This window comes from Macaca thibetana, chromosome 2 (genome assembly GCF_024542745.1).
Source record: "Macaca thibetana thibetana isolate TM-01 chromosome 2, ASM2454274v1, whole genome shotgun sequence".
NCBI classification, from domain to species: domain Eukaryota; kingdom Metazoa; phylum Chordata; class Mammalia; order Primates; family Cercopithecidae; genus Macaca; species Macaca thibetana.
This window is the reverse complement of record NC_065579.1, coordinates 45,610,506-45,633,221: the sequence shown is the minus strand read 5'-3', so window position 1 is coordinate 45,633,221 and position 22,716 is coordinate 45,610,506. Positions and strand designations below refer to the sequence as shown.

Sequence of the window (22,716 nt, the reverse complement as noted above, 5' to 3'; positions counted from 1 at the left end):
ACATGGTGCCAGGAAGGGGTCCAGGCAACCATGGTGAAGCTGTGGGGGTCTTTCACTTCCCTCACTCGGTGGGACTGGACTACTGCAGATGCCACACCTGGCTTTCTGAGCATCTTATCTATACATTTATGGAATCCTGTGGGCAAGATACCTACTGGTAAGAGTCTTGAAATGCAGCCAGAATTACTGAACTGAGGTGGTGCTCTTTATGCCAGCACAACCACTCCAGGCCAGATGTTTGCAAAATGCAATTGACTATAAGTCTGTAGAGCAATCCTTCCCAAAAGCACAGGAATCACCTGAGGATCTTATTAAAATGCAGATGGGAGGATCACTTGAGCCCAAGGGTTGGAGGCTACAGTGAGCTATGTTCATGCCACTGAACTCCAGCCTAGGTGACAGAGTGAGACCCCATCTCTAAAAATAAATAAATAAATAAATGCAGATTACGATCTGGCAGTCTAGAGAGGGGCTGATACTGCTGCTCCAAGGACCCCACTTTGAAGAGCAATGTTGTAAAGCGAGACCATTCCATACACAGTGAAATAAACATGGTTTGGAGGCATCCCGCATGCCAGACACTGTGCCTTCTGCTGGAGGCACACGGATAAGACAAGAGCCCGGCCTTACAGGAGCTTGTCCTATAATAGAAGAAACAGCTTATAATGCACTGGGTAAATTCTGCATTTGTTGAGATTCTTTGCACTGTAAGGAAGAAAACATCCAATCTACAGTGGCTCAAACAAAAAGGAAATGTAACTGGCTCCTCTAATTGCAAACCAAGAGTAAGGCTGACTTCAGATCCACTTTAGCAGGGCTAAAATGACTTCACCAGAACCTAGCTTCCCTTTGTCCACCAGTCTGTGGTTTCTCTCTCCATATTTCTTGGCTCTGCTTCCCGCAATTTGACTCTCTTCTAGAGGCACCATGGATACCAGTCCTTATGTCTTCTCCTTTTTAAATAAGAACGCCTTCCTAACCCCGAAATCTCAGCAAAAATATCAAGATATCTCATTGGCTCTAATTGGGTCATGTGCTCAGTCCTCAGCCGATCATTTTGGTCTTGGGAAAGTCAGAATGGCAAATGCTAGAGTTGTGTGTGCGGTTAGCTCCAACAGAACCACATGCACCGAAGAAGCAGGAGACAGATTTCCAAAAGAAAATCAGGACTTGGATGCTGGGCAACTAGAGTTCCACAGTCAGCGCTAAGAGGTGTTTTAGAAGCATGAGCAGGGGGCAATGAGGGCATGGAGAAAAACATTGGTACCTGATAAACACTATCAGAGAGAGAGAGAGAGAGAGAGAGAGTGTGTGTGTGTGTGTGTGTGTGTGTGTGTGTGTGTCCACAGATACAGGGCAAAGTGGCAAAGTGCACACAGCGCCAGTCTAGAAAGGACTGCTGATTGGTTTCTTGGGGGCTTTTAAGTCAACTCTCCTCCACCCCTACCTCCACCATGGTGCAAAATCAGTCACTTCAGAAATAGTTCATTCACTACTTCCTGTGCAGGAGATAAGAAGTGAAAAGTGTGGTTTACTTGCTCCCAAGATGATTAAATTGCCATATAGACCAGACTGACACACATCTAGTAATTTGAGGTCAATATAAAAGACTGTGCAGCTGAGTGCTAATTTGTGCTCAGAGAAAGGAGGCATGGTGTGGGCTAGAATAGAAGCTTCCACAGGCATTGAACAAACAGATGCAATAATGAGCTGGTTTATGCACTGGAACAAGAAAAGACCAAACGAGTTGTAGCATACGACAGTGCCATCTTCAAAAACAAGGACAATTGCAAGATTTGAGCACCCAGATCAATGATTTCCTCTCCCCCATGACCCTTTCTACCATTATTCATGATTTCAATATCCATTTTAGGAACCCATTTGACATCCTGGCCTTTCAGCTTCTTATCATCTTCATGCTCTGATTCAACACAGCTACTCTTGTTCTTGATCAGTGACAACCTCACCACCCCCAGAAATGTAGGTTCCAATAATTCTTACCCCACTACATTTCTGCATTCTATTATACCATAACCATACATATATTTCAAATATCTGATCTCATAGAGAGTTCCAGTCCAATATTTCTCCTACTTTTTCCCCATCCATTACCCATCATACAACGATCTTCTCCACACCTGAACAAAAGCAGCAGAAGGTAGCTAGAAAAAAATCATGCAACCTTTAAATTCATTATAGCCACAAATGTCCAAAATAGCAATAATGATTCTGATGACAACCTTGGTGATATCATTTATTAACATTTATTGAGTATCATTATGAGACAGCCTTATTCTCAGTTCTGAGTCAGTGTGTAATTTTCTTTGGCTTAATTTAGCTTGGTATTTCTCAAGGGGACCACTATTAACATTTGGAGCAGGACAATTCTTCATTATGTGGGATTGTCCTGAGCAAGGCAGAACATTCAGCATTATTGCTTCCAGCCTACTAAATGCCAGTCCCATTCCCTAGTCATGGAAAAAAAAATTCCAAAGGCTGTCTCCCAATCTTTCCCCCAACCAGATTGCAAGGACAGTCCTACATCCAGCTGAGAACCACTGGCTGAGTAGAAAAAGCATAAATTGGGCATCAAATCTGATACATACCATATTTTGTGACCTTGAGCAAGTCACTTAGTTTCTCTGAGTTTCAGCTTCTTCCATAAGAGAAAGATCATAATCCTATTTCTGCCCAGTAATCATAAGTTTCAAATGATCTAATAAAATATTAATGAGAATATTTGCTGTATTCATTAGGACTGTACTTGGCTATGAGTAACAAAGTTGGCAGCAACAGCTTAAACAAGTAGGTGTTTATTGTTCCCACATCACAGGTATTCTGGACACCAGTGGCCCACGCTGATGAAGTGGCTTCATGATGTCATCACATCAGTATCCCTGGCTCCTCTTTCTGCAAGCAGCCTTTACCCCCTGGCTCCCTCTCAGTCACAAGGTAGAGGCCCCACTTCCGTACTCAATCTGCAGACCAGCCAGAAAAAAAAAAAAAAAAAAAGAAAAAGGACAAAACAGGCAAGAAAAAGCTCTGTCTATATCAGATACATAAAACTTACCCAGATATCCCCAGCAGACTTCCATTTACATCTCATTGGCTGTCACATGATCATTCCTACCTACAAGGGAAACTGGGAAATATTTTTAGCTAAGCATATTGCCTCCCTGAACAAAATCAAGGTTCTGTGAATAAGAAAGAAGGGGAGAATGGGCAGTGGGTGGGGAATCAGCAATATCTGCTATACTTCGTAAACTTACGAAGCATTATAAAAGTATAAGGCGGCATGATCATTAAAACCTGAAAGAAGGCATATCACAAAATACAGTATCTGCATGAATTTCACTACATGAATTCCATCTGGTGTCCCATTTATCTGCATTACTTAAGACAAAATAAGTGAATGGTCTTATTTATATCCAACAAGCATGGTGGCCCAATTAACTACTAAGGCACATCTCTGCCCACATTTTAACATAGCAATGCAGAGTGAAAAACCTTGTATGTAGTGGACTCTAAATAAAATAACCCCCAATTAGTCAAGGTAGCAGGAGAATAAAGTATATTAATGAATACAGAAGACATTTATTGGTTAAGACCACCCGGCATCCACTTCTCCTACTTTTGATAATTGCAGCCTGATTTTCTTATGGAAAATCACTTGTCCACATTGTGTGCAGATTGGTGGGACTGTTAGTCAAGGTACCTTGCTCAGGTACCAAGGCACAAACACCTGACCCAGCCTCAGCTGATCCAACTCTCTCTTCCAGGACTTTGAGTTCTAAATGTGTGAAGTACAACAAAGAAAGAGAGGGAAGGAGGAAAGAGGAAGGGGAAAGAAACATGGAAGGAAAAGGGAAGGCAGGGATGGAGGGATTGGGGAGGGAGGGAGGAAACCAGAGTATCCCATCTGGTTCTTCAACTGTTCTTCCAATTGTGTGGGCTTTCCCATCTTTTCCAGCTAATTTCCTGATTTTCTCAATCTAGTTGAGTACGTTTTGCACCAAAAAACCTGAACTAACACTCTCAGACCACCCTATTCAGCTGTCTGCTTTAGTTTCAACCTCATCTCCTACTAAAGTTTGACAAGAATCCCAAAGGGCACTTCTTCTCTGATCCCCATTCTGTAAAGACATTGATAAACACTGGAATGACCAAAAGACTGGTAGGAACCAACGAAATAAAAAGTCTCAGGGTGAGAGCATGTCAGAGAGCTCCCAACTGGGAATCACAGGCTGTAATTTCTAGTTTGTGCTCTTTCTCTAACTAGGAATGGGACACTGAGTACATCATTCAGCCTTTCTACACCTCACTTTCTACACCTACACCACACCACCACACTTGTACATGACTGAGCTGACACTATCACACAGCTTTTATGGCATGCCAACATTTCCTAACTTTGCTACATCTCCACCTGCTTACTGAGTCCTGCCTGTGTAGCCTTGAGAGTTGCAAGCCATATATTAGCCTCCTGGACATCCCCTGCTCCTTAAGCTTTGATGAGGCCACTTTGTCCTGTAAAATTTAAACAAGATTGCCTAGAATCATCATCTCACAGTTGGGAAGAAACTTATCTCCCTCCCAGACATCTCTTGGGGTAAACCAACACTTCCATGGACCAAATCTACCTCCAGAGTTCCTTTTGGTGAATTTGCATTCACCTCTCTACCTTTCACCTCCATGTAGGAACTGGCATGTTTTTGCCCCCACGTCATCCCATTTGGCACTACCTTGATCCCTTCAACTTTCAAAGCACCACTCACTCAAGGCTAGGTATGTGGAAACCTTTACTGGAGGTTTGGGGCAACCAAGGTGACTTTATGGCAGCACAGTTGAGCAAACAACTCCACCATGGGCCCTGGCTCTTCCAGTCACTGGCCATTCTCTTTTCTTCTGGGGAGAGCCACTGTGATCTCCCCTCTTGGGTTCCAGTATCCTGTCTTGTTTGTTCCCTGTTATTCCACCCTTTACCTCTCCCCCACTCCTTTCAAGCTTTCTTTCCCACAACCCCCAAATTTCCTGTTTGGGTTCTTTACAGAGCTTGTTTCCACCACTAAAACAGCCTATTACAGTGTTTTGCTAAATAAAAGTCATTCTAAGAGGAATTTTGGCCAAAGGCACTTAAACTAACAATTACTTTTTTTTCTGCTGCACAGAAATGCATCTCTAAAGATACTGGTAACACCTGTTCCCTGGCTGAAGGCATAATGCCATAGGCATTTAGGACAAGTTTCTCAGAAAGCACTGACTGGCACAAAAAGGGTTTGCTATTTTGTTGGTATCCCTTAAATGGAAACAGGGTAGTCTCTGATGTACTAAGCAAAAAGAAATAGATTTTGCCACACACTAGCTGTGTGACCTTAGGAAAATTACCCATCTGAACCTTCTACATTCCCTTCTGTAAAATGGGGACCATAATGATACCTATTTCATAGAATTGTGATGAGAATCCAATGGAATCACACTTATAAAATGCTTTGCACATTGACTGGTACATCATCATTCTTGCTATTAGGGCATTTGAAAGTGAAATGAAAATGGTGATAGAAAGTTATAAAAGAGCACAGCACATGAAGAAGTCACTTGGGAAATGTGTAAATATAAATGAGAAACTATGTGAGGTAAAGATCTAACCTAAATAATGTGAACTCAGAACTCACATCCTTGGGAGAATACTGGTCTCACCAGCAAGTAGGTCTGGTTAAATAACAGGACTAAAAACGATTGATATGAATGTCATTATCTCAGAAAGAAGATGTGTTTTCATTCCTATTTTCCTTTAGATATGAATAATGTAACACCATCCTTCATGTAAAAATACTGAGCACCAATATAAGAAATGAAAGATTTTAATTCCTCCCAGGAGCTAGTTCATTCATAGAAAGACTGGGAGTTTGCCAGAGCAACTGGGACATCTGAAAATGGAAATGTAATATTTAGACTTCTACATTGTTTCTTAAAATTTTTTCAGTTCCTGAAATGGTTAAAAGATGATCATACTGGCCATGACCTCTACGTGTCAAAAACAAATACAGCCTCAGCCAACATGACGGTAATATATTTTCCTACTTGACTCAAAAAATGTGTTGGACTGTGTAATTCAGTTGTTACCTTTCATTTGGGGCCTTCAATTTGTTTGTTTCTCTCTTTCAAACATTAATGTGGAAAAACATTTGAGGCCTTCCATGGGCATTATTTGGTATTCCTTTTTGTCTAGATTAATTTGCCTTGCTTTTTCAGCTTCTGTCTGCCCCATATATATGAAGTCCAAGACATGAGAGGAAATGGGCCTATAAACAAACAATTCCAATCTGTAGCAGCACACACTGACAGATCTATGCAGGAGGTAGTCAGGGGGAATAAGAGGACTGAAAGGCATTTCTGCATTTTGGAGTGGGCTGATGAATAAAAGTTTCAAAAAGATCCAGGGTCTTAATAATGAGATTCACAAAGTGAAGAAGAAATGGGAGGCAGGGGGTACAGTAGAGAGAGTGTAGAGAAGTTATTCAGAGGAAAATGGGACATATCAAGCCTATAATAAAAAAACTTAGCTGACTATACTTAACATAATAAAGAGGTATATCAGTGTTTAGCACATCTTGTACATTTACTCCTTGAGCTTATTGTGACTTGACCTTTTGCTTTTCCATGCATAGACTTTCTGTCTCTATTATATACTATGCAAATCAAGCGAGAGCCTTACAAAAGTTACAGAAGAAACGGAACAGCCAGAGGACAAGGACACCATGTTCTTCATCCTTATGCAAGACATCTGACCTGTTCTTGTGAGAGGAATCCCAGGAACAGCAAATGCTCTCTCAGTCTCCAGCCAGATCAGTTCTGAGTGTTCTCAAGCCCAACCAGTGATTGAGGGGGCATTGTCAATCTCTTGCTGCAATCATCAAGGATTATTTGTCATGTATGCACTGACCTCTTTGGAATTCCATCATGCAAAGTGAGCTTGTGTTTGCTTTCATTATAGTTACCCATAATAACCCATACCTTTGCACTCATTTTCCAAGAACTTGTAGGACACCATTATTTGCTGTCTCCTATAGCTAGTCATTTCATCCTCTGCATCTGGAGACAGGACCAGCTTCAGGGATATACAACCTGCACAGTTACACAGGGCCCCCCACTCAGAAGGACCCCACACTTGGTTTCATTCTCTGCTGCCATCTTGAAAGGCTTAATAGTTTTTTCAACAAGGGCGTTGCATTTTCATTTTGCACTGAGCCCTGCAAATTATGTAGTTGATCCTGTCTAGAAGACTAACTGCTTCAAGGTGAATTTCTCTCAAGCCCTGTCTTTACACCTGGGATGGGAGCCATTACAGACTAGTTCTGAGTATAGCTTTTAGCCCCAGTGATCATTTTTATTGCCATTCACTTGGTAGGGTGACTATTACCAACCTAAAAGTTCAGGCAGCCCAAAAATACTTTTGACATTTGATTACAGATAAAACTAGTTTGACCAAAAGTTAAGGTTTATCCATGGCCATCCTTTATCATCCTGTTACCATGTGTACAGACAGGCTCCTGCTCCTTCAAAGCTCCTTCATTTAGAAACAATACCAGCACCCCCTACCCCAAACACTGGTTCATACAGTTTCCAATTCTATAAACTTAACGTGTTATGCAAAGTTTAACATTTTCTTAGCATAATTTGATTAAGGATGTGCAGAATTGCATCAGATCTAATAAAAGTCAAGCCCTATAATTTCAATTAAATACTTGTACCAAAGCCTGTTCCTGAGCAGCTCAGTGGCTCATACTTGAACTGCAAAAGTAGCAACTGAATGTCCCGAAAGCGGGGAAAGTATTTGAATGAACTGTTTTCTTAGCTGTGACAGATTTGAAAAGGGTCTCCTCAAGGTGAAGGACAAAAGGGTTCTATAAACTATGCATTTACCTCAGGACATCCCATCACACACCTCAAGTCATTCCTCAAATTGTGATTGTCATTTTCTACCTATCCCCGTTGGATCCTGACACAGAACTGTCATGCTTTCTAATGTAACAACTGGCCGACCACTCACTCTCCAGAAGCCTGAGATCAAAAGTGTGCCTCATCACATATCTGTTAGCTGGAATTAGAACATTCTCTCATCCACATCTCTTCAAGACAATGCATGCATTCAATTGTATGTGTGTGTGCATGTGTGTTGTGTGTAGGGAAGAGAGAAAGTTGGGGGAGGATGGTAAGCGACACCTTGTCCTTATTTACCATGCCTACATGATGAGACATGCCTTTTCATTTCCCTCTTGCTCTTCCTAGAGTCATCTCTAGAGTCTGGATTTCAAGACCCAGGGAATATTAATTTAATAACCTCCTCCAAATTCACATTAATTTCAAACCAGTCACATAATCCAGCTGCAACTGTACTGTGTGCAACAGAAATCCTGGACAGAACTGGCTGTGTCCAAGCAGGGAATGTACGGAAACAGGCAGCCATTGTCTCATTCAGCATCCACAATAGGACAAACTTCCTGAAAGTAACCATCCCTATACCTGCAGAAAATCTATTAGGTGGGTGCAAATGTAATTGCAGTTTTTGCCATTACTTTCAATGACAAAAACCACAATCACGCTTGCACCAACCTAATACATCACAATCCATCAAACTACACATTCACAGCACTCAAAACAATAAGTGCCACATGACTTCTGCAAAAATAAACAGCTTTTTAGCCCTCCCTTACACACCCAGACAACATGTGCTCTGCAGGTTTATTCTGATCCCCACCCTTATGGTGTTCATGCAACTGGGAAAACAGTAACAATCAAATTCCTTACTTCAAACATTTACCTCTCCACACTTAGAAATTCTGCATTTTGTCTCTAATTCATCGGTGGGAAACAGTCTATAAACAGTTGCCCTGGAAATCCTTAAGATATTCCTATTGCTCACTCCCCACATCTAATTAGAGCCTATGGCTTATTTCCTTCAGCAAACTTTACTGAACAGGCTGGCATTTTCTCCACACAGATAATACATTCTTCCACTCTCTCCCTTCCAAGTATTTTCAAAATTTAGTAGTTGCATATTTCATTCACTTATTTAATAAATATTTATCATGCACTATGTGGTGGACACTGAAGGGTATAGATTTGCTCTGGCCCCTGCCTGCAAGGTATCTCTGCCAGTCTGAATGAGGTCTTTGAGTGGCTCTGAGCTCCTTGAAATTTAAGCTCTCAGCCTGTGCCTCTGCCTTGTTCCAAACTCAAATTTGTTGACCAAATGCACCGGGTAAACTTTGTTTTATAAATACAGCTTCCTCATTAACAAAGGCATTCCAAAGTCAAGGGGTAAGTCAGGAGTGCTATCAGTTGAGCAGAATTTGAAAATGAAAATCACTCTGACAACCTGCTCTAAAGATATTTTCTCTTGCTGACGGACATATTGCCAGCTTGGGAAATGTGAAAGCATCTCTTTCATATTTGCTGCCTCAAAAATGGTCACAGGCTCTGTTGCAATTTGTCATAGCACAGGTCTGCTTGTACTAGGGGTTGACAGAAGCTTGTTAACGCCAAAAATGCTACTCTCTCCTTCTCAAACCTTCGGAAGCTGAATGTCACTGATATGACTATATCAGCCCTTAGTGGGAACAACACCTGTCTCACTTTCCTAGAAGGCAGCTAGGTACAAATCTCCAGGAGCAACAATTCACCTTTTCAAATTACAGAGCACAGGAGTGGCAGAGTGGAGAGAATGCAGCTGCTACAAAACAAGGAGATTACGAACAGAAACCCTGTTCAAACAGAGCAAGCTGAGGATCTGTTGGTGTTTAGCTTAAAATTTCATCTGAGAAGAGGCCACAAATGCTCTGCCAGCTGCAAAGGCTCTATCTAGCATCTAATATTGTTTTAAATACAAGATCCAAACCATCGTAATTCTACTTTAACACAGTCCAAGTCCTTAGATAGGCTGAAAGAAGAATGAATTCAACTGCTTGAAAATCCTTCACTCAACAATTAGGCATGAATTTCACTGTGATTGATAAGAGCTGATTCTAATGCCACACAAAATTTGTTTATAAATGGTTATTTTATTCAGAGTGGTTGCTTTTTAATGCTGCTCTCTTAATTTCCTGTTAAATCTGTTTCATCTAGTCATTCGACATTAATTATTTTGTTCATTTAATTTTAAAGTATTCTTAAATTAAATCTATTACAAATATTCTACTGCTGGTGAAGCTAATTCAGCATAGGCACTACCACAAAAATATGGAAAACATGATCAATGTATTAGAGCTGTAATCTGGCTTCGGAAACACAATACTAAAAACTATTTCAGTAAATTAAGAAATAACCATTCTAGATTGTGTTATAAAATTCATTTCTAAATACACCCCTTTTTAAACCTTTATGCTTCTTTATCTTGGAATTCTTACCAGTGTAGCTAGATTTCGCATTGCAATGGTAATTATACTTAAGAATCATCATGTGTTAAAGTATTCCCCACGTACATATTATTTTTATCATCTTTTCCCTAAAATAAAATTCTCAGCATTTAACCTATACATGCTGGCTTTCAGAGATCTCATAAAAAATCATAGTAAAATAAAACCATGATGATAATGAACTTGTACTGTATTTACTGTAATATACAACTACACTGTCTCTTGTTCCCATTTGGGCTTCATAATTTTTTCCCATACTATGACATTCTGCAGAATGTTTCAGTACCAAATGGGTTCAGGACACAACATCATAACCACTACAGGAAAATTTACTGGTTTTCTCCTTGGAAAATACCAAATTTCAAAATCCTACACACTAGTTCATTTTCATTTCCTCTTTACCACAATTCATTATATCTAAAAGCAGCTCTTGGCTGAAGCCTTACACTGTCTGCAGCATGTTACTTTCTTTGCAAATTTACTTTTAGGAAACATGATAAAGAAAAGCAACATACTCCACAGGCATCCCAAGTAAAACATTATAAATTCATATTCTCTCCTGCACTAATTTAAATGGGAAGCAAGAAAGAAAAGGAAAAGCCCTTACGGTTCTCAGATGAAACTTCACTGCTTCCATCCACCTCCACATACCGTGTCATAGTCAGAAAAACACTCCAAACAGATACTTCTGTCACTTTGCTAAACCAAAGAAGCTGCTACCATTGCCAGCAATATGGTCACACTACTTTCTGAGGTCTGTGTTCTAATAATCAGACTTTTAAAAATTACATACTTTTTTAAAAAATCCTTTTTCTGAACCAACCTCAGCACCAAAACATTGGTCTCTGCTTCAAGGTTCCCCATCTTAACTGAAGAGGAATGAAAAACCAAATGCTTTCAAGTCCTGAAGGAGTTGCTTCTTGTTGTGTTCAAAGTTAAAGAAAAGAGTGTGCTTTTTCTTCCACTGCCCTGTTTGGTTTCTGCCTTTAGAATTCAAAGATGTGTTTCATTCCTGGGCACCTAACAGGCTGAGATTTACATGTGAGAAAACATCCCCCAGGTTATTACCAAGGAGACAAAAATTGCTCCCACCCAGTTTAGCTGCCTTTCAGGAAAGAGACTGGAAAAATGGAAACAAGGGAGGGGAGGCAGATTCTATCTGAAGCTGAGGACAAGTAACACAGGTGAATCCAAAGTAATGGAGGCAAATATAAAAAAGAATATTATTTATTATTTTCTTTATTAATACTCACATGTAACCTTTGCTTTTTACACAAAAGTCGACTTTAGAAGAATGCCTCCTCGGCTTATCATGCCCAATGGGGCTTTTTCTTTCTGGACCACTTCCCCTTTCTCCACCCCCACCCCCACATCCAAATTACTCTTACATGTTCACAGATACCACGAAAATTTTGTAAACAAGATTTGGGTTACTGGAACTTGATGTCATGAACATCCCACTTCAAAATGGAAGGCAGGTGGAGGGCAGGGTAAGAAATAGGAGAAGGAGGACAAGAGAAAGCAAAGGAGAGGAGAAGAGGGGCACCTGGACAGAACGTTCAAGTCTTGCCTTTTCTGAGGGGTGTATGTGTGTATTTTGTGGCTGTTCCTTGAAATGCACTGACTCAAAACACTGACAGCAAGTGTCTGTGTGATTATTTATATATCTATAATAGAGTATGTGGGCTTCCTCTGTTTGAGTCTGGACTGTGTTTGTTTAAACACACTACAATCCTCTTTATAGGTATCATCACAGGGCATCAGGTCTCCCCGCTTTCAGAGACGGGGCTTCCGAAGCAGGGTCTTGCTGAGGTCTTTGACCTCTTCAGGACTGTTGACCCGCTCATAGCCCAGGACGGCCATGGGCTGGTAGCAAAACTCCTCCACCTGTTTTATCTGCTGGAAGGTGAGGGCGGTCCGCCAGGCATTGGCGGCCTGCGTGGCATTGCGTGCAGATACCACGAAAGGTTTGGAGGAGGAGCCCGAGCCACTGGTCATGTTCAGGGCAAACTGCTCCATTTCGGGGCTCACCAACAGTCCCACAAAATCGTACACTCTCCGTAGTGTCTTGACGGGGTCTCCCACCAGGTCCTCGTACCGCACCACCAGGTAGTGGCCCTGCAGCCAGTCAGGGGGCTGGAGGGCTGTCTGCAGCGTCTTAGCCATACTATTGCAGATGACCTCCATAGCGCCCAGAGCGTGGTAGTCCGCGGGGCCGCCCACGCCCTCCTTCTTGGCGCCAAGTTTGTGGCCCGCTGCCTCCAGGAAGGGCATGCGGTGAGCTCGCGGGTCTCGGCTGCGCACCACCTGTAGGCTCTCACGGATGAGGCCGTGGCGCGAGCGGATCCGTGAGCTCGCCACTGCGCGGGGATCACGCACCAGGTGGATGACCTTGAGGTCCAGGGCCGGGTCTCGCAGCAGTGGCGCCAACACCGCCACGTCGAAGACGCGCACACCCTTTATGACTAGCGTGCGGTACTTGCGGCATTCCTCCTCGAAACGCGCCAGGCGCTGCGGCGGGCACTTCTTGCACACGCGGTCGTCCACCAACCCCACAACCTCCTTGCGGTAGGCGGGGCAGAGTGGTGACGAGCACACTACCTTGTTGGTGGCTGCGCCGAAGATGCCCAGCGTGGTGAGGTTGCGCCCCCCGCTGCCCGCGGGGCTATACAGTTGGAAGACAGAGAGGTCGCAGCGGTACAGAGCGCTCAGCATGTCCCGCGCTGCCCCCTGCAGGGAAACGGCGTCCCCCGGATACAGTTTTTGCCATACATGCCACACTGGCTCATAGAGAAAGAACACCTCGGGATTCTGATTGAATAGCTCGCCGAAGAACGACGAGCCAGAGCGCCACGTGGTGAACACGTACACCAGCTGCCGCTTGTCCCCGACGCTCCCGGTGCCCCGAGTGCCATTGCCTGCAGGGGCCGCAAACCCCGCCATCCCTGCCGCGGCTGCAGGAGCCGCCCCGACGGCGGCAGCGGGAGGTCGGTAAGGAGTGCGGAGGTCCAAACGGGCATGAGCACGGGGCGGCGCGGCCGGAGGAGGCCCCGGGCGCCCCCAGCTGCCTCCAGCTGCCCCTGCTGCGGCACCCAGCGTCCCGTCGGGGTTGCACTGCTGCAGCGGCTCCTTGTGCCACTTGTAGTCCAGGAGGTTGAGCATGGTGAGCACCAGCAGCAGTGCATAGCCCGCGCACAACACCAGCGCCTTCCTACGGAACACCTTCATTCCGAGAGGGGACGCAGGCCAGCGGCGTCCTGGGCGCCGGGGCCACTGCGGGAGCAGGGCACGCGGCGCGGCTGCAGGCGCAGCGTGGAGCAGCCGAGGGAGCGCGCCCGGGGGCAGAGCTCGCGGCGGGCTGCGGCTCATCACAGGCACAATCCGGGCCGGCGGCGCGGCGGAGGCAGCCCTGCAGCCCGGGAAGGGTGCAACGCAGCGGGCTGGCTGCTGGCGCCGGGACTCGGGCCGCGACTCCGAGGTGGGCGCGGCGGCTGGTCCCCAGCGCCCAAGGCTGGCTCTCCCATGGCAGCGGCTCCGGGAAGGACCTGCGAGGGGAAGCGGAGTGAGCGGATGCGCCCCAATCTCCCTCCCGGCCTTCTCCTCCTAAGTAACGCCCACCCTCGGTTCTGCCCGGTTCCTCCGCTCACCTGGAGCCGAGGGCGCGTCCGGGAGCGGCCCCGGATCACCGCCCGGCGGACTGTCCGGCTGTCACTCGTTCCTCGATTTCGCTCCCTCTCGCTTCCGCTGTGGGTCCCCGCACCTTCGAGGGGACGGAGGAGTCGGCCGACTTATCCCTGAGCAGAGTTTCCGGGCAGCGGGCGCCCTGCGGCTCGGGAAGAAAAACTTTCACCCGGCCCGGAGCCCCGCTCAGCGCTCCACCGAACCCGGAGCGTCCCGGCTCCAGCGACGTCTCCTTCGCTCTCTCGGGACCGCAGCTTCCTGCCTCGCTCAGGGGAATGAAGCCGGCTGGGGGCGATGGCTGGGGGCTGCTTATATGGGACTCAGCTCCCGGCATAGCGGCGCAGCCCCTCTGGCTTTCGGCCTCCGTGCGGCGAATTTTCCCACCTCTCTGGCAGCGGTGGATGGGGCACAGCGCGACCCCACAGCGGCGGCGGCGGCTGCTTCCATCACCAGGAGGATGCCCGGGCGGGCAGCGCAGGCAACCCCCGCCGCTCCGCAGCCTCCGACTGGCCCAAAGGACCCTGAACACACAGCGCTAGGCAAGAAAACCCAGGTGGGCAGTACTGCCCGACCCGCCCCGCCCCCAGTACCAGCCGCTTCTAGCCAACGAGACGTCTAAGCAAAGAAAGACCCCGCCGCAGCCGCAGCCGCCGCAGCCGCCGCCGCCGCGCGAAAGCGGCGCCCGGGAGGATGCTGCTACCCGACTCCCCCTACGCCGGGCGACCGCAACGCGCTCGGGCCAGCCTCTGCGCGGCTCCTGCCAGCCGGCGCCCGGTTGGTGCGCGCCGCCGTCTGTCGCCGCGGCTCCTCCCCTCCGCCGCGCGGCCCACCCCCGTCGCCGGCCCCGCCCCCGCCCCCAACGCCGCGCCGGCTCCCACAGCCACCGCCTCGGGGGTGAAAATGTGACCCGCTTTACCGCGATGCGCTGGGGCTGCAGTCCACCGGTCCGAAGGCGTAGCTCTCTGCGCGCAAAGCGCCGGGATGCGAAGGCGGGATTCGGAGCGCGTCGGTGCCGAGAGCTGCCAGAGGCTTGAATTCTGCGTGCAGCTGCCGGACTCGGCCTCATGTTTTTGCTCTCAGAAAGAGTTGGTGATAAAGTTTGGGCAGAAATCCCGTCGGCCGTCCGCTCCTTGCTTCCCTCAGGGCCGACACTGCCAGCCTCTCCGGGCACTGAGGACACCCCCGCGCCCTGGAGCAGTGAGAGGACGCGGAGCGCCGTTCTCTGGCTTCCGACACCCTGCCAGCCCTCTCTAGCGGGTCTGTGGCTGCTCCTTCTCGAAGGAAGTAATAAATCTTTCTGACCTTGGGGGTCAGAGGAGACGCTTCAGTTTTCCGGAGGGGTATGCGGGCGGGGCCGTCTTTCCGCTTTACTGGACCTCTGGCCGGGGCTGCTCTTGTTTCATTGTGCCCCACGCTGATGCTCTCCGCATTTCCGCTCGCGGTGCTGCGTCCACTGTGATTGACGTCCTCTGGAATTGGGGTGATGGGGGAGGGGAACGCCCCATTCCAATTTGCAGTAAAATACTTGTCCCGCTTCTTGGTTTTGTAGATGAGATAAAAGAACTTGACCCCAAAGGAAACACCGTTGTTGAAAGAAAATCATTTTTCAGTTGCTTTGGGTTTAAGTACTTTTGTTTAAGGTTATGAGGAAAAGCTTCTCTGTCTCCCCGCAACTCCCTCCCTCCCCAAGAACACTAAGCCGTAGCCTCAACTTCATCTGTAGAATGGGGACAGTTGTAACAGCCTCTGGAGATTGAACGGTGGCTGAGTATCAGAACGCGCACACGGAAGATTAGACCTGAGTTCAGGCCTCCAAGGGCCGAAAAGGGAATCGCTGCGGGGGCCTCAGGCTCAGCACCCTCGGATAAACAGAACGCTCGCTGATCTGGAGGAGTTTTGTTGCCTCCTGTCCCAACAGAGTTTTTAGAAGTTTATCAAAGTTACTGCACAATTATCTTTGTAGCATTTTGGGCAGACTTTTCAGAGGACCGTTCCAACATTAAAATATTGCTGTTTGCGCCATTATTCTTCTGTGGGTCTTACAGAATTCCCTGAGTACAAAGACGAAAAGTCACTTAACTCACTTTCCATGGGTTTTTAACGCTCTTTTTATGGATTTAGTTTCAGGGGAGAAAAATGTTCAAAGAACTTGATTTATCCTTGTTTTCCAGAAAAACCCGTAATGCCATGAGTACAGTTCAGCTAATTTTTTCTCCTGGGGAGGGGGGTTGGGACAGGGACAGTAGAGCTCAAATTTTATATCCAGCTTTCTCAGATAATGTAACATTGCCTCTGAGAGTGGGTCGGGACAGGCAAGAATCCCTGTTAACAGATGAAGGTGGCAGAGTTCAATTGAACGACTCCCCATCTTTTCCTTTTCTGGATCCCCCAGCCTCCTCTTCGCCTGCTCTCTCAAATGCCCATGCCCCTTATTCACTCACCACTTTTCCCACGAAAACTAAAGTTACGTTGGTGCATGAAAAGACTGATGGGAGAGAGAGGGATTTGGGGAGGAAAGTAATTCTCAATTTTAATATTCAACATGCTTCCAAGAAAAATAATTTCTAATATTTTTCATTTAGTTTCTGGCTTTGTACTTACCCAGAAAAAAACTGAATTGCATTAGTCGAGGTAGGGACCCTTTTAAAAAACAATTGTTTGCATAGAAATTCTGTTGCAATTTTGTAACACTTTACTGGTGTTGGCAAAATAGTAAATCCATTTGCCAAGTGCCCCCACAGTGAGTGCTCAGCTGGCGTAAATTCACAGGTTCTGGCATCTCCACCCTCTCCTTGCTTGCAAATATTTTCCCATTTTGCATGGTGTCATGATTCATTCTGAACTTTGTTATAGCTAATGATATCTGAAAACTTCATAATGCTTTCCTTCCCGCATTTGTTTGGAAAATCCTTTCATTTTAATCTACTTATTTTAGCATAGTAATGATCCAGACATATAATACGTCACATAATAATGTCACTTGCTCAAGAGCCAGTCATGCCACAGGGCTAGCCTTGATTTCGGCTCACTGGTTTCGTTTGTCACAATTCCATCTCCCCCAGGAGCTCCTTCAGTCTCTGTCTTCTCTGCTGCCTGTTATGTTCTCTTGGAAACTTGGTGTGGCTTTTTCTTAATCCTGGACAAATAGGGGGCCTAACATTCTGGGGTACTGTAGGCCCAGTACCCCAGAAAATTACAGAGATCTTCAAGGATCTTCTTCCAAATGTTTGCCCCTGGGCACCAAGATAGATTCACTCCCTCATAGTTTGAACAAATATGCATTTTCAATAGAACTTGAGATTATAGATTCAGGTTACTTATAATCCTTGATTTAAGATATGCTGCCATCGTTAGTCCAAGAGTGGCCCTTTTAAATGTCCTATGTTTTAATATAATGAATATGCATGAACCCATTACACAGCCCAAAAACCTCCAAGAGTAACTTAGCTTGGAAACTTAGATGAAATGATAAAGTTCTAAGAGGAAGAAAAAAAAACTTCCTTTAATAATCTCAAAAAGAAAGAAGACTACTTATGGCCAGGCACGGTGGCTCACGGCTGTAATCCCAGCACTTTTGGGAGGCAGAGGTGGGCAGATCACCTGAGGTCAGGAGTTTGAGACCAGCCTGAAACCCCGTCTCTGCTAAAAATACAAAAATTAGCCTGGCATGGTGGTACCCACCTGTAGTCCCAACCACTCAGGAGGCTGAGGCAGGAGAATCGCTTGAACCCAGGAGGCAGAGGTTGCAGTGAGCCATGATCACGCCACCACACTCCAGCCTGGGCAACAGAATGAGGCTCCGTCTCAAAAAAAAAAAAAAAAAAAAAAAAAGAAGGAAAAGAAAGAAAAAGAAGAAAAACAGTACTTATAAATTATAACCACACTATTACCAGAGGGATTTAAAGGAGGGTTCCACCAAACTTTCAAGAACTAAATTGTTTCTGTCTCATCTCCATCAGAAAAGAGAACAAGAGGGCATATTTCCCCCAACTCATTCAAAGGGGATAATAACTACAGAGGGATTTCAGAGAAGAAATTTGGTCCTGTTCTGATTAATATATACATAAAACTCTTATTATTATTATTATTATTATACTTTAAGTTCTAGGGTACATGTGCATAACGTGCAGGTTTGTTACATATGTATACTTGTGCCATGTTGGTGTGCTGCACCCATCAACTCGTCAGCACCCATCAACTCGTCATTTACATCAGGTATAACTCCCAATGCAATCCCTCCCCCCCTCCCCCCTCCCCATGATAGGCCCCAGTGTGTGATGTTCCCCTTCCCGAGTCCAAGTGATCTCATTGTTCAGTTCCCACCTATGAGTGAGAACATGCAGTGTTTGGTTTTCTGTTCTTGTGATAGTTTGCTAAGAATGATGGTTTCCAGCTGCATCCATGTCCCTACAAAGGACACAAACTCATCCTTTTTTATGGCTGCATAGTATTCCATGGTGTATATGTGCCACATTTTCTTAATCCAGTCTGTCACTGATGGACATTTGGGTTGATTCCAAGTCTTTGCTATTGTGAATAGTGCCGCAATAAACATACGTGTGCATGTGTCTTTATAGCAGCATGATTTATAATCCTTTGGGTATATACCCAGTAATGGGATGGCTGGGTCATATGGTACATCTAGTTCTAGATCTTTGAAGAATCGCCATACTGTTTTCCGTAATGGTTGAACTAGTTTACAGTCCCACCAACAGTGTAAAAGTGTTCCTATTTCTCCACATCCTCTCCAGCACCTGTTGTTTCCTGACTTTTTAATGATTGCCATTCTAACTGGTGTGAGATGGTATCTCATTGTGGTTTTGATTTGCATTTCTCTGATGGCAAGTGATGATGAGCATTTTTTCATGTGTCTGTTGGCTGTATGAATGTCTTCTTTTGAGAAATGTCTGTTCATATCCTTTGCCCACTTTTTGATGGGGTTGTTTTTTTCTTGTAAATTTATATACATAAAACTCTTAAATAAAATATCAGCAAAACAAATCCAGTCAAGTGGGGAAGAAAGGACAATAAACTAGAACCAATTTGGGTTTATCCCAGGAATATATGGTAAGTACTACAGAGGAAATAAAATATTAATGTGATTGAGAGTGACTGGAAGCAGCTATTTTTAAATTGGGAAAGTGAGGTTTGCAAAGAGGGGGGTGACCCTTGCAAAGAATGAGGACACATCCAGATGAAAACTGAGGGATGAGAATTGCATGCAGACAATACTGCAAGTGCAGAAGCCCTGAGTAGGGATGAGGTCTAGCCCAATGAATGCAATTATGCTGTCTACCTGATTGGGGTATACCTGGTTTACAAAACCTGAAGGGGTTTCCTTAACATAGACTTTAAAAAGCAGCTTGTTGAAAAACACAGATTGGGCACAGTGGCCCACTCCTGTAATCCCAGCACTTCGGGAGACCAAGGCAGGAGGATCACTTGAGCCCAGGAGTTTGAGACCAGCCTGGGCAACATAGTGAGACCTGCCCCCCAATACCCTCCCACTACCCCTTACCCCCATCTCCACAAAAAATACTAAAAATTAGCTGGGCATAATGGCACAGGCCTGTAGTCCTAGGCACTCTGGAGACTGAGGTGGGAGGCTCACTTCAGCCCATGAGTTCAAGGCTGAAGTGAGCTATGTTGGTGCCAGTGCACTCCAGCCTGAGTGATAGAGCAAGACTCTGTCTCAAAAAAAAGAGGAGGAGGCAGTGGCAGGGGGCAGGAAGGGGAAAAAGAAAAAGCAGCAGCACAAAAAGGATGTTATGGGAGAAGGGCACACAGGTTTGCTTCTCTAAGAACATATGTAGCTAATTTCTAAATGTGTCGCTCTGGTGTTGTCTCTGAGCACCACTCTGTCCTCCTCAGACTCCACCTGGACTTCCTCAGCCTTTCTGCATCTTCACCTTTGAGACGTAGCCCAGCTATCTACTTCCTGGGTCTCACCCCAGCCTGGAAGGTTGGTAACAAAACCTGTGGCTTCTTCTTGCAGTTTTTTCCTTCCAGATATTAGAGGACAGGAGCTAGCTAGCTGGACCAGTTATAGCTGGAGATGCTCCGCCACCCCAGCTAGAACCACTGACTCCTCTAGCCCGCCAGCCATTGCTCTGTTCCCTGTTGTAGGCATCCCATTGGGTTGTTCCTGACCCACATCCATTCTTCTTTTCTGTGGTAACAGTGTCTGAACCAACACATCCCATTGTACGTGGATTTGGTGGGACCTTCAGCCAAATTGCTTCTTCCCTCCTCCCAAGGGGCAGGTACCTGACCCAAGCTCAACCAATTAGATGTTCTCTCCATGAAAGTTGCATTCATTCATTCACTCAGTCACTCATTCAGTCATGCTGTATGTATTGAGCTGCCAACATGTGCCAGTCAATCTGAATCTTTAGCAGAGAGATTCATAAGAAGGAAAATGGTTGCTGCCCTCTCAGGCCAACAGCGGAGCCCTAAAGCAATGGCTCATTATCTCTCACAAGGGACCCTACCCTTTTTAAGACTATTGTTAGTTCTTTTTTTTTTTTTTTTTTTTTTTTTTTGAGACAGAGTCTCGCTCTGTCACCCAGGCTGGAGTGCAGTGGCCGGATCTCAGCTCACTGCAAGCTCCGCCTCCCGGGTTCACGCCATTCTCCTGCCTCAGCCTCCCGAGTAGCTGGGACTACAGGCGCCCGTCACCTCGCCCGGCTAAGTTTTTGTATTTTTAGTAGAGACGGGGTTTCACTGTGTTACCCAGGATGGTCTCGATCTCCTGACCTCGTGATCCGCCCGTCTCGGCCTCCCAAAGTGCTGGGATTACAGGCTTGAGCCACCGCGCCCGGCCTAGTTCTTTCTTTAAAGTCTGTGAGCCACCCCAAATGCTTGACCAAACCCCTTTCTCCTCCTGCTTATGTTACTCACCATCCATTTCTGTTATTTACAATCAAAAATTTCTGGCTGGGTATGGTGGCTCACGCCTGTAATCTCAGCACTTTGGGAGGCCAAGGCGGGTGGATCACTTGAGGTCAGGAGTTCAAGACCAGCCTGGTCAACACGATGAACCCCCCCGCTTCTCTGCTAAAAATACAAAAAATTAGCCAGACATGGTGGTGTGTACCTGTAATCCCAGTTACTTGGGAGGCTGAGGCAGGAGAATCGCTTGAACCCTGGAGGCGGAAGTTACAGTGAGCCGAGATTGCGCCACTGTACACCAGCCTGGGTGACAGAGCAAGACTCTGTCTCAAAAAAAAAAAAAAAAAAAAAATCTAATTGACAGGCTGGCTCGCTGCCTAATTACAGATCTGGTGTCATTCATGCTTTTGTCACTGTACCTTGTTCTCCATCTGTCCTTACAACAGGGCTTTCTCTTTGAATCCCTGCTTTTAAATTCTGGTTTTTAGAGAGCCAGTCATGCTAAGGAACTCCGTCTCTGCCCCACATCAACATCAGTGGCCTCATTATTCACATCTTTCCTTGGACTTGATTGTCACCATCAACTGGCTGGGCTGCTCCCTTGTGACCCCTGACAGCCGAGATTGCCTTTACAATAACGAGTATACTCTTCTCATTGGATTTACTTCCAAAGCCACATCTCATTATCATTATCATTATCTCCTGATTTCTGTCCCAAGGACTTTCTAGGTTCTTTTACTATTATTTATTTATAGCCCCCTCTATCTTTTTCTTTTCAAGATAGTAGGTATGTGAGGTAGTTCACAAAGAAAAAGACAAAAAAAATTGATTAAAGGGAAAATAACATAAATTCAGGGGTATGGTCTGTGTAACAATTCATTCCATAAGGTTTTGCATTTGCTAGAGGTGAACAACAACAACAACAACAAAACAGCTTTGAGTTTCCCAGTAATCATAGTAAAAAGTGAAAATTAGCTGGGCATGGTCACTTACACCTGTAATCCCAACATTTTCGGAGGCTAAGGCAAGCAGATCACTTGAGGTCAGGAATTCGAGACCAGCCTGGCCAACATGGTGAAACCCTGTCTCTACCAAAAAATACAAAAGTTAGCCATACGTGGTGGTGCATGCCTATAACCCCAGCTACTCGGGAGGCTGAAATGGGAGAATCGCTTGAACCACTTGAGGTGGGAGGCAGAGGTTGCAGTGAGCCAAGATCTCACCACTGCACTCCAACCTGGATGACAGAGTGAGACCCTGTCTCAAAAAAAAATAGAAGGAAAATTGGAAAATCGCTTAGATTCACAGCTTTGCCTGACATAGGGACTCAAGAAAAAAATCTTATCTTCCTTCAATAATGTGAGCTTCACTCATGTGATTTCTTTATTCACTGCTTTATTCCCAATAAAGGGAATAGCACAGTGTCTGGTATATAAGTGCTCAAAACGTATTTATTGACTGACTTACTCTGGCCCCTTATAAAAGAATTATGTGTTATAGAAAGTGGACTATGTCCTTCAATATATCTCTACAATAAAAACAACCGTAGAGTCAGCTAGGGATGTGCTGATTCTTATAAACAAAATCAATGCAATCAAATGGCATAACATCAATGCTCAGTTCACTAAAGGCAATTTCGTGTGGACTACGTCCACCACTCTGAAGGTCTGGCCTGCTGACTCATCTGAGCATGCTTTGCAAAGCTATTTTCATGCCAAAGTAAGTAGGG

At 45.6% G+C, this 22,716-nt stretch overlaps 1 protein-coding gene across 1 annotated transcript; it reads right to left on the bottom strand.

Annotated features, from left to right (window-relative positions):
* Window positions 1-11,628: 11,628 nt before the first annotated feature.
* CHST2 (carbohydrate sulfotransferase 2) lies at window positions 11,629-14,192 on the bottom strand. Its single transcript, XM_050779757.1, has 2 exons — window positions 14,063-14,192; window positions 11,629-13,960 (listed from the first exon to the last, which is right to left on the bottom strand). Exon 2 carries the CDS (start codon window positions 13,782-13,784, stop codon window positions 12,192-12,194), a length of 1,593 nt encoding a protein of 530 aa, XP_050635714.1. The 5' UTR covers window positions 13,785-13,960; window positions 14,063-14,192; the 3' UTR covers window positions 11,629-12,191.
* Window positions 14,193-22,716: the final 8,524 nt, after the last annotated feature.

Bases quoted from the DNA above. Each gene is read 5' to 3' on its own strand.
- CHST2 (XM_050779757.1), bottom strand. From the start codon at position 13,784: ATGAGCCGCAGCCCGCCGCGAGCTCTGCCCCCGGGCGCGCTCCCTCGG.